Genomic DNA, 18358 nt, shown 5'->3' with positions numbered 1-18358 from the left:
GTGACTAACTTTCTAGATTTACAATGACCAGTCATTTCTGGCTGCCTTACGCCCTTCAGCTGCTCTGATTACATTAGTAATGGGGAGGTGCTGTGTGCATCCCTGACTGGCTCCATTCACTTCAATAGGGACTGGCACTTTGGATCAGTCTTGCATCTGAGCTGGAGCTGTCTGATCCTGGGAAAACACTACCAACTGAAAGTAAAGCAGTACCAAGCAGCGTAATATTTACCCAGCTCCTGTTGCAGCATTGAGGCACCTGGGATACATTCAGTGTGCTCCACCCCCTACCCTATCCTCCCCCAAAAAATTCAATGGGCAATATCAGGAACTTGTCACGGGAAGAGTTGTTGATGTGATCCCACACTTGAACAACATCCTGGCTTTGCATTTTGAAGCACTGGGTTATGTTATTACACTGGACACACTTTTACAGTGAAAACCAGAAGATTTTAAAGCACAGCACTGTTAATTATGAGGGTGTAGCTAAGCAAAGATGGCACTGTTTAGTTAACATTGGTCCAATTACAGGGCAGATCTACCAGAGCTAAAAGATCCGTGGGGCCTGGAAAAGAAGTATGCAGGATTTTTGTAGCATTCTGAATCCTTATTTTGTTATGGTAGGCACACAAATAGACGTTCATAGCTCAATTGGGACAACGAAAAGATGAGCCTAGTCAGATGTTGCCCAGTCAGTCATTCAGCTACCTCTATCTGTCTTCACTAAAGTAGCAACAAATACATCCATCCAACATCAAGCTGTACAATAGCCAACAGATATTCTAGCTCAACAGTCAATACCAATAAGGTGGCACTATGCCCAATACCCAGATTGTGACCCAGAGGATCCCTCAAGTTGGAGGACAGAGGAAATTATTTTTCAAAAAACCTATCCCAACATTGTCTCTGTTTTTTCCCTTACCTCCAGCTTCATACTGTTATTTCCTTCCTGCTCCTTCCGATCCTGTTCTTCCACTGCATCATCAACGGGGGAGCGTGGTCTGGGCACATGCTGCTCTGATGACAGGTCTCCTCGGGATATCAGTGTGCACATGTAGACATTGTGTGAGAAAACATCGTGGCGGATCAGCTCACAGAATAGGAGTACCAAGTTGGCAAATTCAGCCTTTTCACTTTCGCTACTGGGATCAGCTGGAAGACAATTAAGGAATGGTCAAAGGTAGCAAATGAATTACTAATCGGTGCTATAACCAGACATGTCCAAACTGCAACCTTTAAATTAGAAGCAGCCCCTGAGCACTGGCATTGCAGAAGGGTGGGGATGAAAGGGAGAAAACAAGTTTAAAAAATAAATTTCCTGGGTATAAAACTTTGGGGGGTTATCTGGTTTTTCGCCTCTCCCAGGAGATCACATGGTTTTGAGTGGGGTGGGGAGTGTATATATCGTGATACACAAGGTATCACAATTGTGTGGGACAGGCTGGATGGACCAGAGGGTCTTTTCCTGGCTGTCATTGTTCGTATGTTTGTAAGAAGAAAAAGGAGATGGGGTAAGTGTATTTACTAGGGACAGTATTTACTAAAGTTTACAGTATGAGGATTTAAATAGAGAAGTGATCCAAGGAGAATCTCTTTGGGTTGAGCTGAGGAATAGCAAAGAATTGGTCACATTACTGGGAATATAGTACAGACCACTGAACAATGGGAAGGAAATAAAGCATAAAAGTTACAGGCAAATTGGAGAAGCGTCGACTAACAATAGGGTTATAATTGTAAGAGATTTTAATTATCAAAAAATAGACATAGATAGGGAAAATGTTTGTTATGTGAAAAGGGCCTTGCCTAGATTAAATTAAAGGAAAAATTGCCAAATAGAACTGCAGATCAGCAATGGCAAGTTTTTGAACAGAAGGTGGAAGGTCTAAATAGGAAGCATAATCCACTAAGGCTAAAAGGAAGTGTATCAAGGCTGTGGTTCAATGAATAAGGTTCAATCAAATCTGAAACTAAAGCAGTATTAGCACTTACAAGGCAGATAATAAAAAAAGAAAATGAAACAAATATAAATATATAGGGAAGGTACAAAAAGGGAGGTTAGATAGGCTAAAGGGACAATGAGACAATATTAGCAAAAAAAACATGAAGGGCAATAAAATGATTAGAGGCATAGGTACATTAGTAGTAAGGAGATAATCAAGGTAGGACAGGGCTGTTGAGAAATGAAAGAGGCAAGCTGGTAGTTAAAAGTGAGGGAAAGGCAGAGATTCAAAATAAGTACTTTTCCCCAGTTTCCACAGAGGAGGTGGACATTGGAATTGCAGAACCACCAGAGATGCATATAGAACAGTCAGTGGGAACTATTATTCAAAAGGAAATGAAATTATTCAAACTTAAGGTAGATTAATCACTGGGACTTGATGGTTTAAATTGGGGATCCTGAGGGGAGATAGGGAAGAAATGCCAGGGGCTCCTGACTGTAATTTTCCAAAGCTCTGTGGAAAGGAAAATTGTGCCTGAAAACAGGAGTGTCGCAAGTATGGCACCCTTCATGAAAAAAGGAGACAGGGATAATCAAGCAAATTATAGGCCAGCTACATAGGAACAAGAGTGGGCTATTCAGCCCCTCGAGCCTGTTCCACCATTCAATTAGATCAAGGCTGACCTGTACCTCAACTCCATTTACCCGGCTTTTCTCCATATCCCTTGACACCCTTATCTAGCAAATATCTATCGAACTCAGTCCTGATAAATTCAATTGACATCCACAGCCTTTTGGGGGAAGAGAATTCAACATTTCCACTTCCCTTTAAGTGAAAAAGTGCTTCCTGATTTCACTCCTAAATGGCCTAGCTCTAAATCAAAAACAAAATACTGCGGATGCTGGAAATCTGAAATAAAAACAGAAAATGCTGGAAATCTGAAATAAAAACAGAAAATGCTGGAGAAGCTCAGCAGGTGAGGCAGCATCTGTGGAGAAAGAAATAGAGTTAACGTTTCAGGTTGAAGACCTTTTGTCAGAACTGGAAGATGTTCCGCAGGTAAAGATTACGCAGGCAGAAAGGAAATGGGTGACCGCCAGGCAGAGTAAAAGGACTAGGCAGGTAGAGCAGGAGTCCCCTGGGGCCATCTCCCTCTCAAACAGATATTCTGCTTTGGATACTGTTGGGGGAGATGGCTTATCAGGGGAAAGCAGCAAGAGCCAAGTTCGGGGCACCACGGGTGGCTCTGCTGCACAGGAGGGGAGGAAGAAGAGTGGCAGGGCTATAGTGATAGGGGATTCCATTGTAAGGGGAACAGATAGGCGTTTCTGCGGCCGCAAACATGACTCCAGGATGGTATGTTGCCTCCCTGGTGCTAGGGTCAAGGATGTCACGGAGCGGCTGCAGGGCATTCTGGAGGGGGAGGGTGAACAGCCAGTAGTCGTGGTCCATATTGGTACCAACAACATAGATTAAAAAAAGGAATGAGGTCCTGCAAGGTGAATTTAAGGAGTTAGGAGATAAATTAAAAAGCAGGACTTCAAAGGTAGTGATCTCAGGATTACTACCAGTGCCACGTGCTAGTGAGTATAGGAACAGGAGAATAGACAGGATGAATGCGTGGCTGCAGAGATGGTGTAGGAGGGAGGGATTTAGATTCCTGGGACATTGGGACCGGTTCTGGGGAAGGTGGGATCTGTACAAGCGGGACGGGTTACACCCGAGCAGGACCGGGACCAATGTCCTCGCAGGGGTGTTTGCTAGTGCTGTTGGGGAAGGTTTAAACTAGAGTGGCAGGGGGATGGGAACCTGAGCGGGGAGTCAGAAGGGAATAAAGTTGAGAGCAGCAAGAGAGGGGAAGACCCAGGAGAAATCTACAATACAAATAGTACAAACAGTTGTTCAAGAACAAGTGAAAGGGAATTGCATACAGCAGCGGAAAGAAAGTGTACTTTAGGCACGACAGATAAAATAAAAACTAGAAGGCGTAAGGCGATTAACCCAGCATCAAAGCTGAAGGTCAGGCTAGGGTGTGTAGCCCAACTAAGAGTTCTATATACAAATGCACGGAGTATAAGGAATAAATTAAATGAACTACAGGTTCAAATTCAAATTGGAGGGTATGACATGATAGCTATTACTGAGACTTGGCTGCAGGATGGTCAGGATTGGGAACTAATTATACCGGGTTATAAGGTCTACAGGAGAGATAGGGAAAATGGAAGAGGGGGAGGAGTAGCCTTAATGATTAGAGATGAAATCACTTCAATGATAAAGGGAGATATAACGAGAGGTAAGCAACCAACAGAGATCTTATGGGTTGAATTGAGAAATAGGAAAGGATCTAAGACTATAGTGGGAGTTGTATATAGGAGTCCTGGCAGCAGCTCTGAAGTGCTAGATTGCATAAATGCAGAGATTAGACAAGCGTGTAAGAAAGGCATAGTGGTCTTAATGGGGGACTTTAACCTTCACATAGATTGGGAAAAGCAGACTAGCAACTATCAGAAAGGTAGTGAATTTCTTGAGTGTGTCCGGGATAGTTTTCTGCAGCAGTATGTCCTAGAGGCGACAAGGGGGCAAGCCATACTAGATTTAGTAATGAGTAATGAACCAGATTTAGTTAACGGCTTAACTGTGCGTGAACATCTATCCAATAGTGATCATAACATGATCGAGTTCAATGTAGTGTTTGAAAGGGAAAAAAGTGAATCAGCTGCTAAGATTCTAGACTTGGGCAAGGCCGACTTCAATGGGATGAGACAGAGACTGTCCATAGTAAACTGGGCAGATCTGTTAATGGGTAAAACGACTGATGATCAGTGGGAAATGTTTAAAGAAACATTTAACGTGATACAGAATCGGTTTATACCCCTGAGGGGCAAGAACTCTACTTGCCAAAAAAAACAGCCATGGACAACTAAAGAGGTAAGGGACAGTATAAGACATAAGGAAAGGGCATACAAAAAGGCAAAAAATGGCACAGATCCTGGCGAATGGGAAAAATACAAAGATCAACAAAGGGTCACAAAACAGATAGTAAGGGCTACAAAAAGAGAGTATGAAAAGAAACTCGCAAGGGATATCAAAACCAATACCAAGAACTTTTATAGTTATATTAGGAAAAAGAGGGCGGTCAGGAGCAGTGTTGGCCCCTTAAAAACTGAAAGTGGGGATATTGTCATTGACAATGAAGAAATGGCAGACATGTTGAACAATTACTTTGCGTCAGTATTTACAGTCGAAAAAAAGGATAGCATGCTGGAAATCCCAAGAAAACTTATATTGAATCGGGGACAGGGACTCGATAAAATTAACATCGGTAAAGCAACAGTAATGAAGAAAATAATAGCACTAAAGAGTGACAAATCCCCAGGACCAGATGGTTTCCAACCCTGGGTTTTAAAGGAAGTAGGTGAGCACATTGCGGATGCCCTAACTATAATCTTTCAAAGTTCTCTAGATTCAGGAACTGTCCCTCTGGATTGGAAAATTGCACATGTCACTCCGCTTTTTAAGAAAGGAGAGGGAAACCGGGGAATTATAGACCAGTTAGCCTAACATCTGTTGTGGGGAAAATGCTGGAGTTTATAATTAAGGATAGGGTGACTGAACACCTCGAGAATTTTCAGTTAATCAGAGAGAGCCAGCATGGATTTGTGAAAGGTAGGTCGTGCCTGACAAACCTGATTGAATTTTTTGAAGAGGTGACTAAGGTAGTGGACAGGGGAATGTCAATGGATGTTATTTATATGGATTTCCAGAAGGCATTTGATAAGGTCCCACATAAGAGACTGTTAGCTAAGATAGAAGCACATGGAATCAAGGGAAAAGTACGGACTTGGTTAGGAAGTTGGCTGAGCGAAAGGCAACAGAGAGTAGGGATAATGGGTAGGTACTCACATTGGCAGGATGTGACTAGTGGAGTCTCGCAGGGATCTGTCTTGGGGCCTCAATTATTCACAATATTTATTAACGACTTAGATGAAGGCATAGAAAGTCTGATATCTAAGTTTGCCGATGACACAAAGATTGGTGGCATTGTAAGCAGTGTAGATGAAAACATAAAATTACAAAGGGATATTGATAGATTAGGTGAATGGGCAAAACTGTGGCAAATGGAATTCAATGTAGATGAATGTGAGGTCATCCACTTTGGACCAAAAAAGGATAGAACAGGGTACTTTCTAAATGGTAAAAAGTTAAAAACAGTGGATGTCCAAAGGGACTTCGGGGTTCAGGTACATGGATCATTGAAGTGTCATGAACAGGTGCAGAAAATAATCAAGAAGGCTAATGGAATGCTGGCCTTTATATCTAGAGGACTAGAGTACAAGGGGGCAGAAGTTATGCTGCAGCTGGACAAAACCCTGGTTAGACCGCACCTGGAGTACTGAGAGTAGTTCTGGGCACCGCACCTTCGGAAGGACATATTGGCCTTGGAGGGAGTGCAGCGTAGGTTTACTAGAATGATACCCAGACTTCAAGGGTTAAGTTACGAGGAGAGATTACACAAATTGGGGTTGTATTCTCTGGAGTTTCGAAGGTTAAGGGGTGATCTGATCGAAGTTTATAAGATATTAAGGGGAACAGATAGGGTGGATAGAGAGAAACTATTTCCGCTGGTTGGGGATTTTAGGAGTAGGGGGCACAGTCTAAAAATTAGAGCCAGACCTTTCAGGAGCGAGATTAGAAAACATTTCTACACACAAAGGGTTGTAGAAGTTTGGAACTCTCTTCCGCAAACGGCAATTGATACTAGCTCAATTGCTAAATTTAAACCCGAGATAGATAGCTTTTTGGCAACCAAAGGTATTAAGGCATATGGGCCAAAGGCAGGTATATGGAGTTAGATCACAGATCAGCCATGATTTAATCAAATGGCGGAGCGGGCACGAGGGGCTGAATGGCCTATTCCTGTTCCTATGTTAAAGAGTTAAAGTTTTTAAGCAAGTACAGAGCTAGGGTAAGGGGTGGGGGGGGGGACAGGGTGGGGAGAAAAGAACAAAAGGGAAGGTCTATGCTAGGATAGAGAGCAAAAGTGATTAAATGACAAAAGGGATGACGGTGCAAGGCAAGGAAGGTGGTAATGGAACAGGTTAAGTAACAAAAGATTGGTCAGGTGTAGCTGTGAATGGCAAAAGCAGAACCATATCACAGCACTTGCTGTCCGAAAAAATGGGAGCAGTGGTTATGATCTGAAGTTATTGCAATCAATGTTGAGTCCAGAAGGTTGTAAAGTGCCTAAACGAAAGATGAGGTGCTGTTCCTCAAGCTTACGCTGAGCTTCACTGCAACAGTGCAAGAGGCCGAAGACAGAGAGGTCAGAGTGGGAGTGGGACGGGAAATTAAAATGGCAAGCGACCAGCAGGTCAGGATCACGCTTGTGGACAGAGCGGAGGTGTTCAGCAAAGCGATCACCCAATCTGCATTTGGTCTCCCCAATGTAGAGGCGACTGCGTTGTGAGCAGCGAATACAGTATGCTAAATTGAAAGAAGTACAAGTAAACCTAGCGTAGCTGTAACCCTTGTTCTGGATTCCCCACCAGAGGAAATAGTTTCTCTGTTTCTATCCTATTGAATCTTTTGATCATTTTAAACACCTCAATTAAATTACCCCTCAACGTTCTAAATTCAAGGAATACAAGCCAAGTTTATGCAAGCCGTCTTCATAATTTAACTCCTTTAAGCCCGGGTATCATTCTGGTGCATCTGCACTGCACTCCCTCCAAGGCCTTTATATACTTCAATGCTGCATCGCCAGGGCTGCCAACCCTCCCAGGTTAGTCCGGGAGTCTCCCAGAATGGGGCATGAATTTCCCAGGCACTACTGCTAGTGGCCTGGGACAACTTCACCCTTTAAATTTTCCACTGCAGCAGCAGCACCACCTCACCATGACACAACTGGCTGTCGCCACAGAGAAGCCTCTGGCTTGGTGACGTCACCCCCACCCCGCCCATATCAGACGTCACACAGTCAGACGTCACACTTGATACAGCATTTAAATCTGGAATGCCCCATGGGGAAGTAGAGCATGTAAAGTTTTGAGCAAGCTTTTAAAAAGAAAAGTTAACCTCTCACAGCACTGACCACTACATGAATTAACAAAATACCTCGAGTGTCAGACATGAACTACCTTACCACAGCTTGCACAATAGGTTGAACAGTTATTGGATGACTCAATAAACCACTTACAGATCCCTATTTTTACATGACTTCACATTGAGTACTGGGCCAGCAGTAAAGTGCACCTCAGTCTCTTATCAACATCTCAACTTTGTATATATCCAACAGCATTTACACCTCTGAGACAAAGGTTTGTGGGTTTATGCCTCACACTTAACACATGGGCACATAATTTGAGCCGACATTCCACTGAGCTACTGCTGCATCATCCGAGGTGACATTCAACCAAGTTCCCATCAGCCTGATTAGGTGGATAGTAATTTCCCATGATACTATTCGGAGAGAAGCAGAGAGCTTCTCCTAGTACCCTGGCCAGCATTCCTCTCAGGCAACATCAAAAAAACAAATTAACTGGTCATTCATCTTGTTGCTATTTGTGGGGGGTTGCAGCAGAATCACTGGTCTGTTTGCCCAGAGAAAAACAGTCACTGCAATTCAAAAGTAAAGTGCTTTAGGACATTTTAGCAATCTGAAATGGTGCAACATAAACAGAAGTATTTCACATATTTTAACACATTTACAAAGTGTACAAGCACCCTCTAATAGCACAAATACATACTGCATGCAACTGACTGAATCTCAAAAAGTGGTGTACAAAGTCCGCCCCAGAACTAACATTTTGACCACACTGGTGGTTTCAGTAAAAGTGACCATGACGCTGTCGGATTGTCATAAAAATCCAATTGGTTCAGTAATGTCCTTTAGGGTCCTGCAGTCCTTACCTGTTCTGGACTGTATGTGATTCCAGTCCCACACCAACATGGTTGATTCTTAACTGCCCTGTGAAGTGGCCTAGCAAGCCACTCAGTTGTGTCAAGGCGGTGGCTCACCACCTTCTGAGGGCAACTAGAGATGGGCAATAAATGCCGGTCTTGCCAGCAACGCCCGCATGCTGAGAATGACTTTAAACATTGACCATGGTCTTCACTATTCCGGAATTTCCCAAAAAAGCTACTTGCCTAGACAATGTATCATTTAAAAATCTAAAAAAATGAGTGGATTCCTGCAGGAGCAACTTTAATGGAAATCAATAAAAATGAATATATTTGATTCAATTGTACAAATCAGGTGCAAGTTCACAGCTAAGTTTACAGATGGGATGCTTCCTGGTTCCAACAAGAGAATGATTTTTAACAGCAGTTTCCTGCAATAATCCCTGCCTGACTGCTCCAGTGAGTGGAGACATCGCCATTTAAATCAGACTCAGATGAAGCTGGAAGCAGCATTGCTTTCCAGAAAATTTGTCTGGAAAGTTAAAGCATCTGGGTCAAAGCATAGCTGAAGTGCAGCATCCGTTGTCTCAACCTTGCCACTAGCTTAAGGTCAACCCTTAGGGTGAATGTGCAGGCAGGTATGACTGCAGCTAAAATTGAAATTCTACTGTTGAACAACGAGCTTCAACTTATTCATTCTCTTTCCTGGCAGCAACTTCTTGAAAAATGGCTAGCAAGCCTATCCCCCCCTCCACCAATGTGTAATGTGATGAAGTAAATCCCACCAAACTGCGTTATCACATTAAAGCACATGGCCTCATTGTGATGAAAATGACACAGACTATTTCCTATTCCCAAAAGCAATTTTGACAGTTTTTTGCAACAAAACTTTGCAACAAGACTTAGAGGTGACCTGATAGAGGTCTATAATATAGTTAAAGGGCTGGATAGCATCCCTTTTGATAGATTATTCCTGTTTAACAGATTGGGGTGGACCAGGGGACACGAGTTTAAACTATGTAAGAGTAGGAATAGACTGTATGTTAGGCGGTTCTTCTTTTCCCAAAGAATTGTGAGCCTCTGGAATACATTGCCGGCTGGTGTGGTGGGTATTGACTCTCTGCATGCCTTCAAGAGGGAGCTGGACCGGTTCCTGACTGGAGCAGAGATCGCATCATATAGAAGGTAGTGTCTTTATAAATAAACACTTGGTCCATGTGATCTCCTGGACTGGTTTCAATTGCCTGAGGGGTTTGGAGAGGAATTTTACAGAGTATTTTTTCTCCTTATTGGCCCTGGGTTTTTCCTCTTTTTTTTGCCTCTCCCAGGAGATTACATGGCTGTGGGTGTGGGGGTAGTTGTAGGTATGAGGTGAAGTGGTTGGGGGGGGGGGGGGGGGGTGGGAAGAGAAGTGTATAGCCATGATGGTCTGGCCATCATGGTGTGGGGCTTGTTTGATGGATCAGCTGGTCTTTCCCTGCCCATCAATTTTGTATCTTCATAAGACTGTACCCCTGTAACTTGTCCCTGCAGAACACTTACTCAGCATTGGAGCTTGGGTATCCAGAAATTGAAGCAACACATCCTGGAAAACAGGAATGCTGGCACTAGTGAGAGAGCCAGATGAAACAGATCCCTTCTCATCAACCACCTCTGATTCACCACATCTCTGGAGAAAAGTAAAGAATGAAACAGGTTAGAAATATACTTACTGGCAGGATTCACAGAAACATACAGCAGAGAAAGGTAAAAATCAAATTGATGCTAATTCACAGCACATTTTCACAGTACAAATTGGATGTCACCTCAGTTTTTTGTTTTCAAAAAGTTTAAATTATATTTTTTCTCCCCACCTCAAATATCACACTTTCCCTGCAAGAGAACAGACTTGTTTCAAAATGATGCTGTCTAACTCTCCTAGCTGAAGCTGGAAACTCAACATCAGATCAGGAAAGAAAAAGAAAACTTTGATTTGTAGAACACCTTATCATGTCCTTGGGACACCGTAAAGCATTTTAAAACCAACGGACTACTTTTTGAAGTGCAGGCATTATTCTTATGTGGACAAACATGGCAGCCAATTTGCACAAAGAAAAGTCCCACAAATAACAAATGAACGAATGACTAGATAGGCTGTTTTTGGTGGTGTTGGTTGAGGAAGGAATGTTGGCCAGGACAGCAATAGAAACCTACAGCTTGTCTTTGAATTGTGCTAGTTCTTTCACATCCAACCCATCAAACAAATGGTGTCTCAGTTTAACATCTCATCCACAAGATGGCACCTCTAACATTGCAGTGCTGTCAGTATTGCACTGAAGTGTCAACTTAGATTATGTGCTCAAGTCCTGGAGTGGGACTTGGTGAACCGACAACCTTCTGACTCAAAGGCAAGAATGCTACCAACTGAGCCAAGCGGACACATAATTGCACTGAAAAACCTAAACGTCATTCCATGAAATCAGTTTAGACAACACCAACCCAATTCTGAGAGAGCATGAGTTGACATCACAGGACTCCATGCAATTCGGCATCAAGTTAATAGTCTCACTAAAAGACGAGAATGACTACTGTAGAGAATGAAACAAGGATGGCTGATGTAGGAAGTGGAAATGTCACACTGCTGCATTTCTTTGTCACCAAGACCAAGGCCATCTGTGTAGCTGCCTCTGTCACTGCTATGACTTCCTCCTCCTCTCCATCCTGTCCTAACCAACCCCTTAGTATCTCATCTTTGCTACCTGGGATCATTTGCCACTATTCAATTTCTCTCCCATCTACCCGCTAACCTCAACTCTTCCAAGAGTCCAACCTTCTGCTCCCTCGATCCCCATCCAACTGAATTGCTGGCCACTCAAAACTTAGCTCCCTATGCCCAAGCCCTATTCTCTTTCTTGCAAAACCACCCTCCTCAAAAAGCCACTCCAACCCAACTATCCTTTACTACTACCTTCCCATCTCTAAACTCCTTTTCCTCTCTAAGGTCCTCAAACATTTTGTTGGCTCCCAGCTCCATGCCCATTGCTCTCAAAATTTGATATTCAAATCCCTTCAGTCTGGCTTCCATCCTGCTCACAACATCGAGCTCGCCCTGGCAGTCACAAATTGCATTAGCCCTCCTGTCCTCGCCAAGCTCTCTAAATTTGATGTGGTTGACTATGCCATCCAGCTCAATGCTTTGTGGGGGTCCACTCCTATCTGTCCAATGATGGATCCTCCCACCCACCTAGTCACCCCTGGAGTCTCCCAAGGATTTATCCCTAGCCCCTTATCTTTATGCTGGGTTTTATTAATTTATTAAGTTAAACAACTGACTGAAAGTGCCAATTAAATTCACCTGGCACAGTGATGAGTGCCAGAGAGTCTCAGCTGGAACACACAGGGTGAGGATTTTACTTCCAGGCAAAAGTGGAAAATAACTCCACCCATCTAAGACCACAGAAAGCACATTTTCTGTGAGCTGAGAACAAAGCTGCAACACATTCCACTGATTTACTCTTTGATGGAGGAAATGCTACTTCCCACTTGCGATTCAACTGAAGAGCAATATACAAAGGTAAGAATCTCAAATAGGAAAGCTGGAAACAGAGACAACTGGCAAGTATCTTACTTCAGCTTCGATCTCAGCTTGCCTCTTCTCCAGCAGTTTTGCCACCACCATGGCCCGGTGTCTGCCTGAACGCTTGCAGCTCACTGCCCACTCACAAAGCAACGTCATCACTGCGTCATCATCTGGCAACATCTGCACAGGGGAAAAAATAAATGCAAAAGAAACTATATTACAGATTTCTTGGAAGTTATATTACATTGTCTAATGAGTGTGAATAGTTTAAATTTTAAAAAGTATTTAGAAAACTGTGGGTGGGAATGAAATTTCTCCTGATAGCTAAGTGGGTTAATGCAGTGCTGAGCCATACCACCTAGCAAAGTCCAAGGTTCAATCCCCAGTCTGTGCTGAGTTACCAGATCTTCTCTGTGCAGGAGTGGGGGTGGGGGGGCAGTCTCCCTGAGCTACAGGGGGGGTCTAAAAAGTGTACTGGTTCAAAGTGCACATCTGTACAAAGGGTGAGGAATATGGCAAGATTCAGCTGAAATGCCCTCCATTGTTGAATAGTCTGTTAACCATAGAACTACACCCTGGCCAGAATCAGTATTTTCAGAAGGAGAAATCAACACACAAACTCGATCCTGTGATTTCACTCAACTCCATTAAAACAAGTGATATGAAGCTCAGTTGGAAGTAATATGGCCACAGGCAATATAGGTCATGGATTCAGCAAGCTTTAACAAGCAGACAACCACACAAACCATGATTGATGAGCTTAGCAGTGGTTTGTGAAAGGCAAGCCACTAGTCCAATATTATATCAACGCCTACAACTCACAAACACAGCAATGAATATTGTCAACAAAAGGGTTTTTGAGACTGTAAAAAACATTATACAAATTTTGGAAATGAAACAATAACTAATGACCATATCACCACAGAAAATTCTTTGACTAAGAAACTGAAGTCCATTAAAAAAAATTGCATTACATAGAAATTACAGCACATAAACAGGCCACTGGGCCCAAATGGTCTAGGCTGGTGCTAATGCACTTCACGAGCCTCCTCCCACCCTACTTCATCTAACCCTGTCAGCATAACCTATTCCTTTCACCCTCATGTACTTATCTAGCTTCCCCTGCTCAGTATTGAACAGGTCTTAAGAATTTTTCATAGGATAAATAACAGAAAGTGTACATCTGGTGATTTTTTTTTTTTATTCGTTCACGGGATGTGGGCGTCGCTGGCAAGGCCGGCATTTATTGCCCATCCCTAATTGCCCTCGAGAAGGTGGTGGTGAGCCGCCTTCTTGAACCGCTGCAGTCCGTGTGGTGACGGTTCTCCCACAGTGCTGTTAGGAAGGGAGTTCCAGGATTTTGACCCAGCGACAATGAAGGAACGGCGATATATTTCCAAGTCGGGATGGTGTGTGACTTGGAGGGGAACGTGCAGGTGGTGTTGTTCCCATGCGCCTGCTGCTCTTGTCCTTCTAGGTGGTAGAGGTCGCGGGTTTGGGAGGTGCTGTCGAAGAAGCCTTGGCGAGTTGCTGCAGTGCATCCTGTGGATGGTGCACACTGCAGCCACAGTGCGCCGGTGGTGAAGGGAGTGAATGTTTAGGGTGGTGGATGGGGTGCCAATCAAGCGGGCTGCTTTATCTTGGATGGTGTCGAGCTTCTTGAGTGTTGTTGGAGCTGCACTCATCCAGGCAAGTGGAGAGTATTCCATCACACTCCTGACTTGTGCCTTGTAGATGGTGGAAAGGCTTTGGGGAGTCAGGAGGTGAGTCACTCGCCGCAGAATACCCAGCCTCTGACCTGCTCTCGTAGCCACGGTATTTATATGGCTGGTCCAGTTAAGTTTCTGGTCAATGGTGACCCCCAGGATGTTGATGGTGGGGGATTCGGCGATGGTAATGCCGTTGAATGTCAAGGGGAGGTGGTTAGACTCTCTCTTGTTGGAGATGGTCATTGCCTGGCACTTATCTGGCGCGAATGTTACTTGCCACTTATGAGCCCAAGCCTGGATGTTGTCCAGGTCTTGCTGCATGCGGGCTCGGACTGCTTCATTATCTGAGGGGTTGCGAATGGAACTGAACACTGTGCAGTCATCAGCAAACATCCCCATTTCTGACCTTATGATGGAGGGAAGGTCATTGATGAAGCAGCTGAAGATGGTTGGGCCGAGGACACTGCCCTGAGGAACTCCTGCAGCAATGCCCTGGGGCTGAGATGATTGGCCTCCAACAACCACTACCATCTTCCTTTGTGCTCGGTATGACTCCAGCCACTGGAGAGTTTTCCCCCTGATTCCCATTGACTTCAATTTTACTAGGGCTCCTTGGTGCCACACTCGGTCAAATGCTGCCTTGATGTCAAGGGCAGTCACTCTCACCTCACCTCTGGAATTCAGCTCTTTTGTCCATGTTTGGACCAAGGCTGTAATGAGGTCTGGAGCCGAGTGGTCCTGGCGGAACCCAAACTGAGCATCGGTGAGCAGGTTATTGGTGAGTAAGTGCCGCTTGATAGCACTGTTGACGACACCTTCCATCACTTTGCTGATGATTGAGAGTAGACTGATGGGGCGGTAATTGGCCGGATTGGATTTGTCCTGCTTTTTGTGGACAGGACATACCTGGGCAATTTTCCACATTGTCGGGTGGATGCCAGTGTTGTAGCTGTACTGGAACAGCTTGGCTAGAGGCGCAGCTAGTTCTGGAGCACAAGGCTTCAGCACTACAGCTGGGATGTTGTCGGGGCCCATAGCCTTTGCTGTATCCAGTGCACTCAGCCGTTTCTTGATATCATGTGGAGTGAATCGAATTGGCCGAAGACTGGCTTCCGTGATGGTGGGGATATCGGGAGGAGGCTGCGATGGATTATCCACTCGGCACTTCTGGCTGAAGATGGTTGCAAACGCTTCAGCCTTGTCTTTTGCACTCACGTGCTGGACTCCGCCATCATTGAGAATGGGGATGTTTGCAGAGCCTCCTCCTCCCGTTAGTTGTTTAATTGTCCACCACCATTCACGACTGGATGTGGCAGGACTGCAGAGCTTTGATCTGATCCGTTGGTTGTGGAATCGCTTAGCTCTGTCTATAGCATGTTGCTTCTGCTGTTTAGCATGCATGTAGTCCTGAGTTGTAGCTTCACCAGGTTGGCACCTCATTTTTAGGTACGCCTGGTGCTGCTCCTGGCATGCTCTTCTACACTCCTCATTGAACCAGGGTTGATCCCCTGGCTTGTTGGTAATAGTAGAGTGAGGAATATGCCGGGCCATGAGGTTACAGATTGTGCTGGAATACAATTCTGCTGCTGCTGATGGCCCACAGCGCCTCATGGATGCCCAGTTTTGAGCTGCTAGATCTGTTCTGAATCTATCCCATTTAGCACGGTGGTAGTGCCACACAACACGTTGGATGGTGTCCTCAGTGCGAAGATGGGATTTCATCTCCACGAGGACTGTGCGGTGGTCACTCCTACCAATACTGTCATGGACAGATGCATTTGCGACAGGTGGATTGGTGAGGACGAGGTCAAGTAAGTTTTTCCCTCGTGTTGGTTCGCTCACCACCTGCCGCAGGCCCAATCTAGCAGCTATGTCCTTCAGGACTCGGCCAGCTCGGTCAGTAGTGGTGCTACCGAGCCATTCTTGGTGATGGACATTGAAGTCCCCCACCCAGAGTACATTTTGTGCCCTTGCTACCCTCAGTGCTTCCTCCAAGTGGTGTTCAACATGGAGGAGGACTGATTCATCAGCTGAGGGAGGACGGTAGGTGGTAATCAGCAGGAGGTTTCCTTGCCCATGTTTGACCTGATGCCATGAGATATCATGGGGTCCAGAGTCAATGTTGAGGACTCCCAGGGCCACTCCCTCCTGACTGTATATCACTGTACCGCCAACTCTGGTGGGTCTGTCCTGCCGGTGGGACAGGACATACCCAGGGATGGTGATGGAAGAGTCTGGGATGTTGGCTGAAAGATATGATTCTGTGAGTATGGCTATGTCAGGCTGTTGCTTGACTAGTCTGTGGGACAGCTCTCCCAATTTTGGCACAAGTCCCCAGATGTTCGTAAGGAGGACCTTGCAGGGTCGACTGGGCTTGGTGTTTTGCCGTTGTCGTGTCTGGTGCCTAGTGGTCCGATGCCGGGTGGTCTGTCCGGTTTTATTCTTATTATGACTTTTCGTAGTGAGATTTTACAACTGAGTGGCTTGCTAGGCCATTTCAGAGGGCAATTAAGAATCAACCACATTGCTGTGGGTCTGGAGTCACATATAGGCCAGACCGGGTAAGGGCGGCAGGCTTCCTTCCCTAAAGGACATTAGTGAACCAGATGGGTTTTTACGACAATCCGGTAGTTTCATGGCCATCATTACTGATACTAGTATTTTAATTCCAGATTCCAGATTTTTATTTAATTAATTGAATTTAATTAATTAATTGAATTTAAATTCGCCAGCTGCCGTGGCGGGATTTGAACTCATGACTCTGGATTTTAGTCCAGGCCTCTGGATTACTAGCCCAGTAACATAACCACTATGCTACCGTAGACCTTAAATGTTTTTATCAGCTGTGAATTTTCGTACTCATCAAAATGGGTGTTAGAACACTTTCTATTTTGAGCGACCAGTATCAATATCAAACACTCCTTGGTTAAATATAGCTTGGTTGGGAGCAAAGTAAGATTCTCTGTATTCTGCCTTAACAATCTGCCTCAGCCCCAACTTCAAAACAGCTCCTTCTACTATACTAATGTGACATTTCTCGTTCCCACATCAGTCATTCTGTGGCCATAATGAGTGAAATTGCCAACTTTGTGCCAATTATTGCTGAACCAAGGTCAATAAATAAAAAAGAAGAAACTGCAAATACTGGAAATCTAAAACAGAAACAGAAAATGAACATTTCTGTTAGCATCTGAAAAGATGGAGAAACATTGCAGGTATAGCCACTTAGTCAGAGCTAGAATATTTATGCTGTTGTTCAATGCCCTCTAGGAACTGCATTTGGACTGCCCAAAATTTATTTCACATGGGATAGTTACAGGCAGCAGGTAGGGTAGACTTTCATTCCATCAAACTCTGGGCTAAATTTCAACCCAGATCCCCAAGGTGAGAGTCTAACCTGGGATTATTAAAAGAAAACAAGCTTCTGCAGTTGCACTACCTTTAAAAAGCTGTGAATAAATTAAACTGAGTTTTAAACAAATCTGTTCATCAATAGCCTATGAGAACACCAAAGTAACAAAAGTTACTAACAAAGCTTCTATTTTTGATGCATTTGACCAGTCAATATTTTAATATTTCACATGTTTGTTTTTAAAAACAGTTCCAGTTTATAATTTGCCTCTGGGCAAGGGTAAATGGCAGGGGAAACAACCAGGTTTCTCACTCCTAATCACTATCCACTAACCCCTGCCAGACAACATGCACGCATGGATTTTGGGTGAGGACAGGGTATAACTTAGCTTTGTCCCCCTCAAGGTCCAAAAATCAACATCCAGTTCCAAAAATGGTCACAAGGGCTGGAACGACAGCCGGCAACTGTGAAATTGTACCCTAGAAAGGAAATGTCGCCTTCAGAAGAAAATGAAATTAAAATTGTAAGTTGTGATGTTTCCTAAAGGCAATGATGGATCAAATACAATTTAGTGAAGTCATTAAACCTACCTCATGCCCATCCTTATTCTGTCCTGATCCAAATATCCTGTTGTACAGCGAATCCAACGAGTTATTAAAATCGGATTTTTCAAAACTGTGGCTGTCAAGGATCTCCAGTGTATGCAACACACGACCAATAGTAAAACCTGTACAAATGGGACCAGTGCCATGAGAGATGCATCAAACTTTTTGTTTTCCACAGAAACTACAGAATGCTGCATCTGCTGAATTTAGAAGTCACAGCATAGTTGAAACACATTTTTATTTCACAGCCATCAATGGTAATTCACAGCCTATCAGTTAAGACTTGCACTGAA

At 44.2% G+C, this 18358-nt stretch overlaps 1 protein-coding gene across 2 annotated transcripts in view; it reads right to left on the bottom strand.

Moving 5' to 3' along the window:
- Nucleotides 1-18358, bottom strand: part of med12 (mediator complex subunit 12) — a 127143-nt gene that overhangs the window by 82932 nt on the left and 25853 nt on the right. For both annotated transcript variants that reach the window (XM_067997068.1, XM_067997069.1), the window contains exons 10-13: nt 18051-18187; nt 12448-12579; nt 10383-10509; nt 923-1152 (exon numbers count right to left, since the gene is read on the bottom strand). In XM_067997068.1, the coding sequence (XP_067853169.1) occupies nt 923-1152; nt 10383-10509; nt 12448-12579; nt 18051-18187 (626 nt within the window). The remainder of the gene's footprint in view (nt 1-922; nt 1153-10382; nt 10510-12447; nt 12580-18050; nt 18188-18358) is intronic.

The sequence above is a fragment of the Heptranchias perlo genome, chromosome 15 (genome assembly GCF_035084215.1).
Source record: "Heptranchias perlo isolate sHepPer1 chromosome 15, sHepPer1.hap1, whole genome shotgun sequence".
NCBI classification, from domain to species: Eukaryota; Metazoa; Chordata; class Chondrichthyes; order Hexanchiformes; family Hexanchidae; genus Heptranchias; species Heptranchias perlo.
The sequence above is the reverse complement of the archived record's forward strand: the minus strand, read 5'-3'. Positions and strand labels throughout refer to the sequence as shown.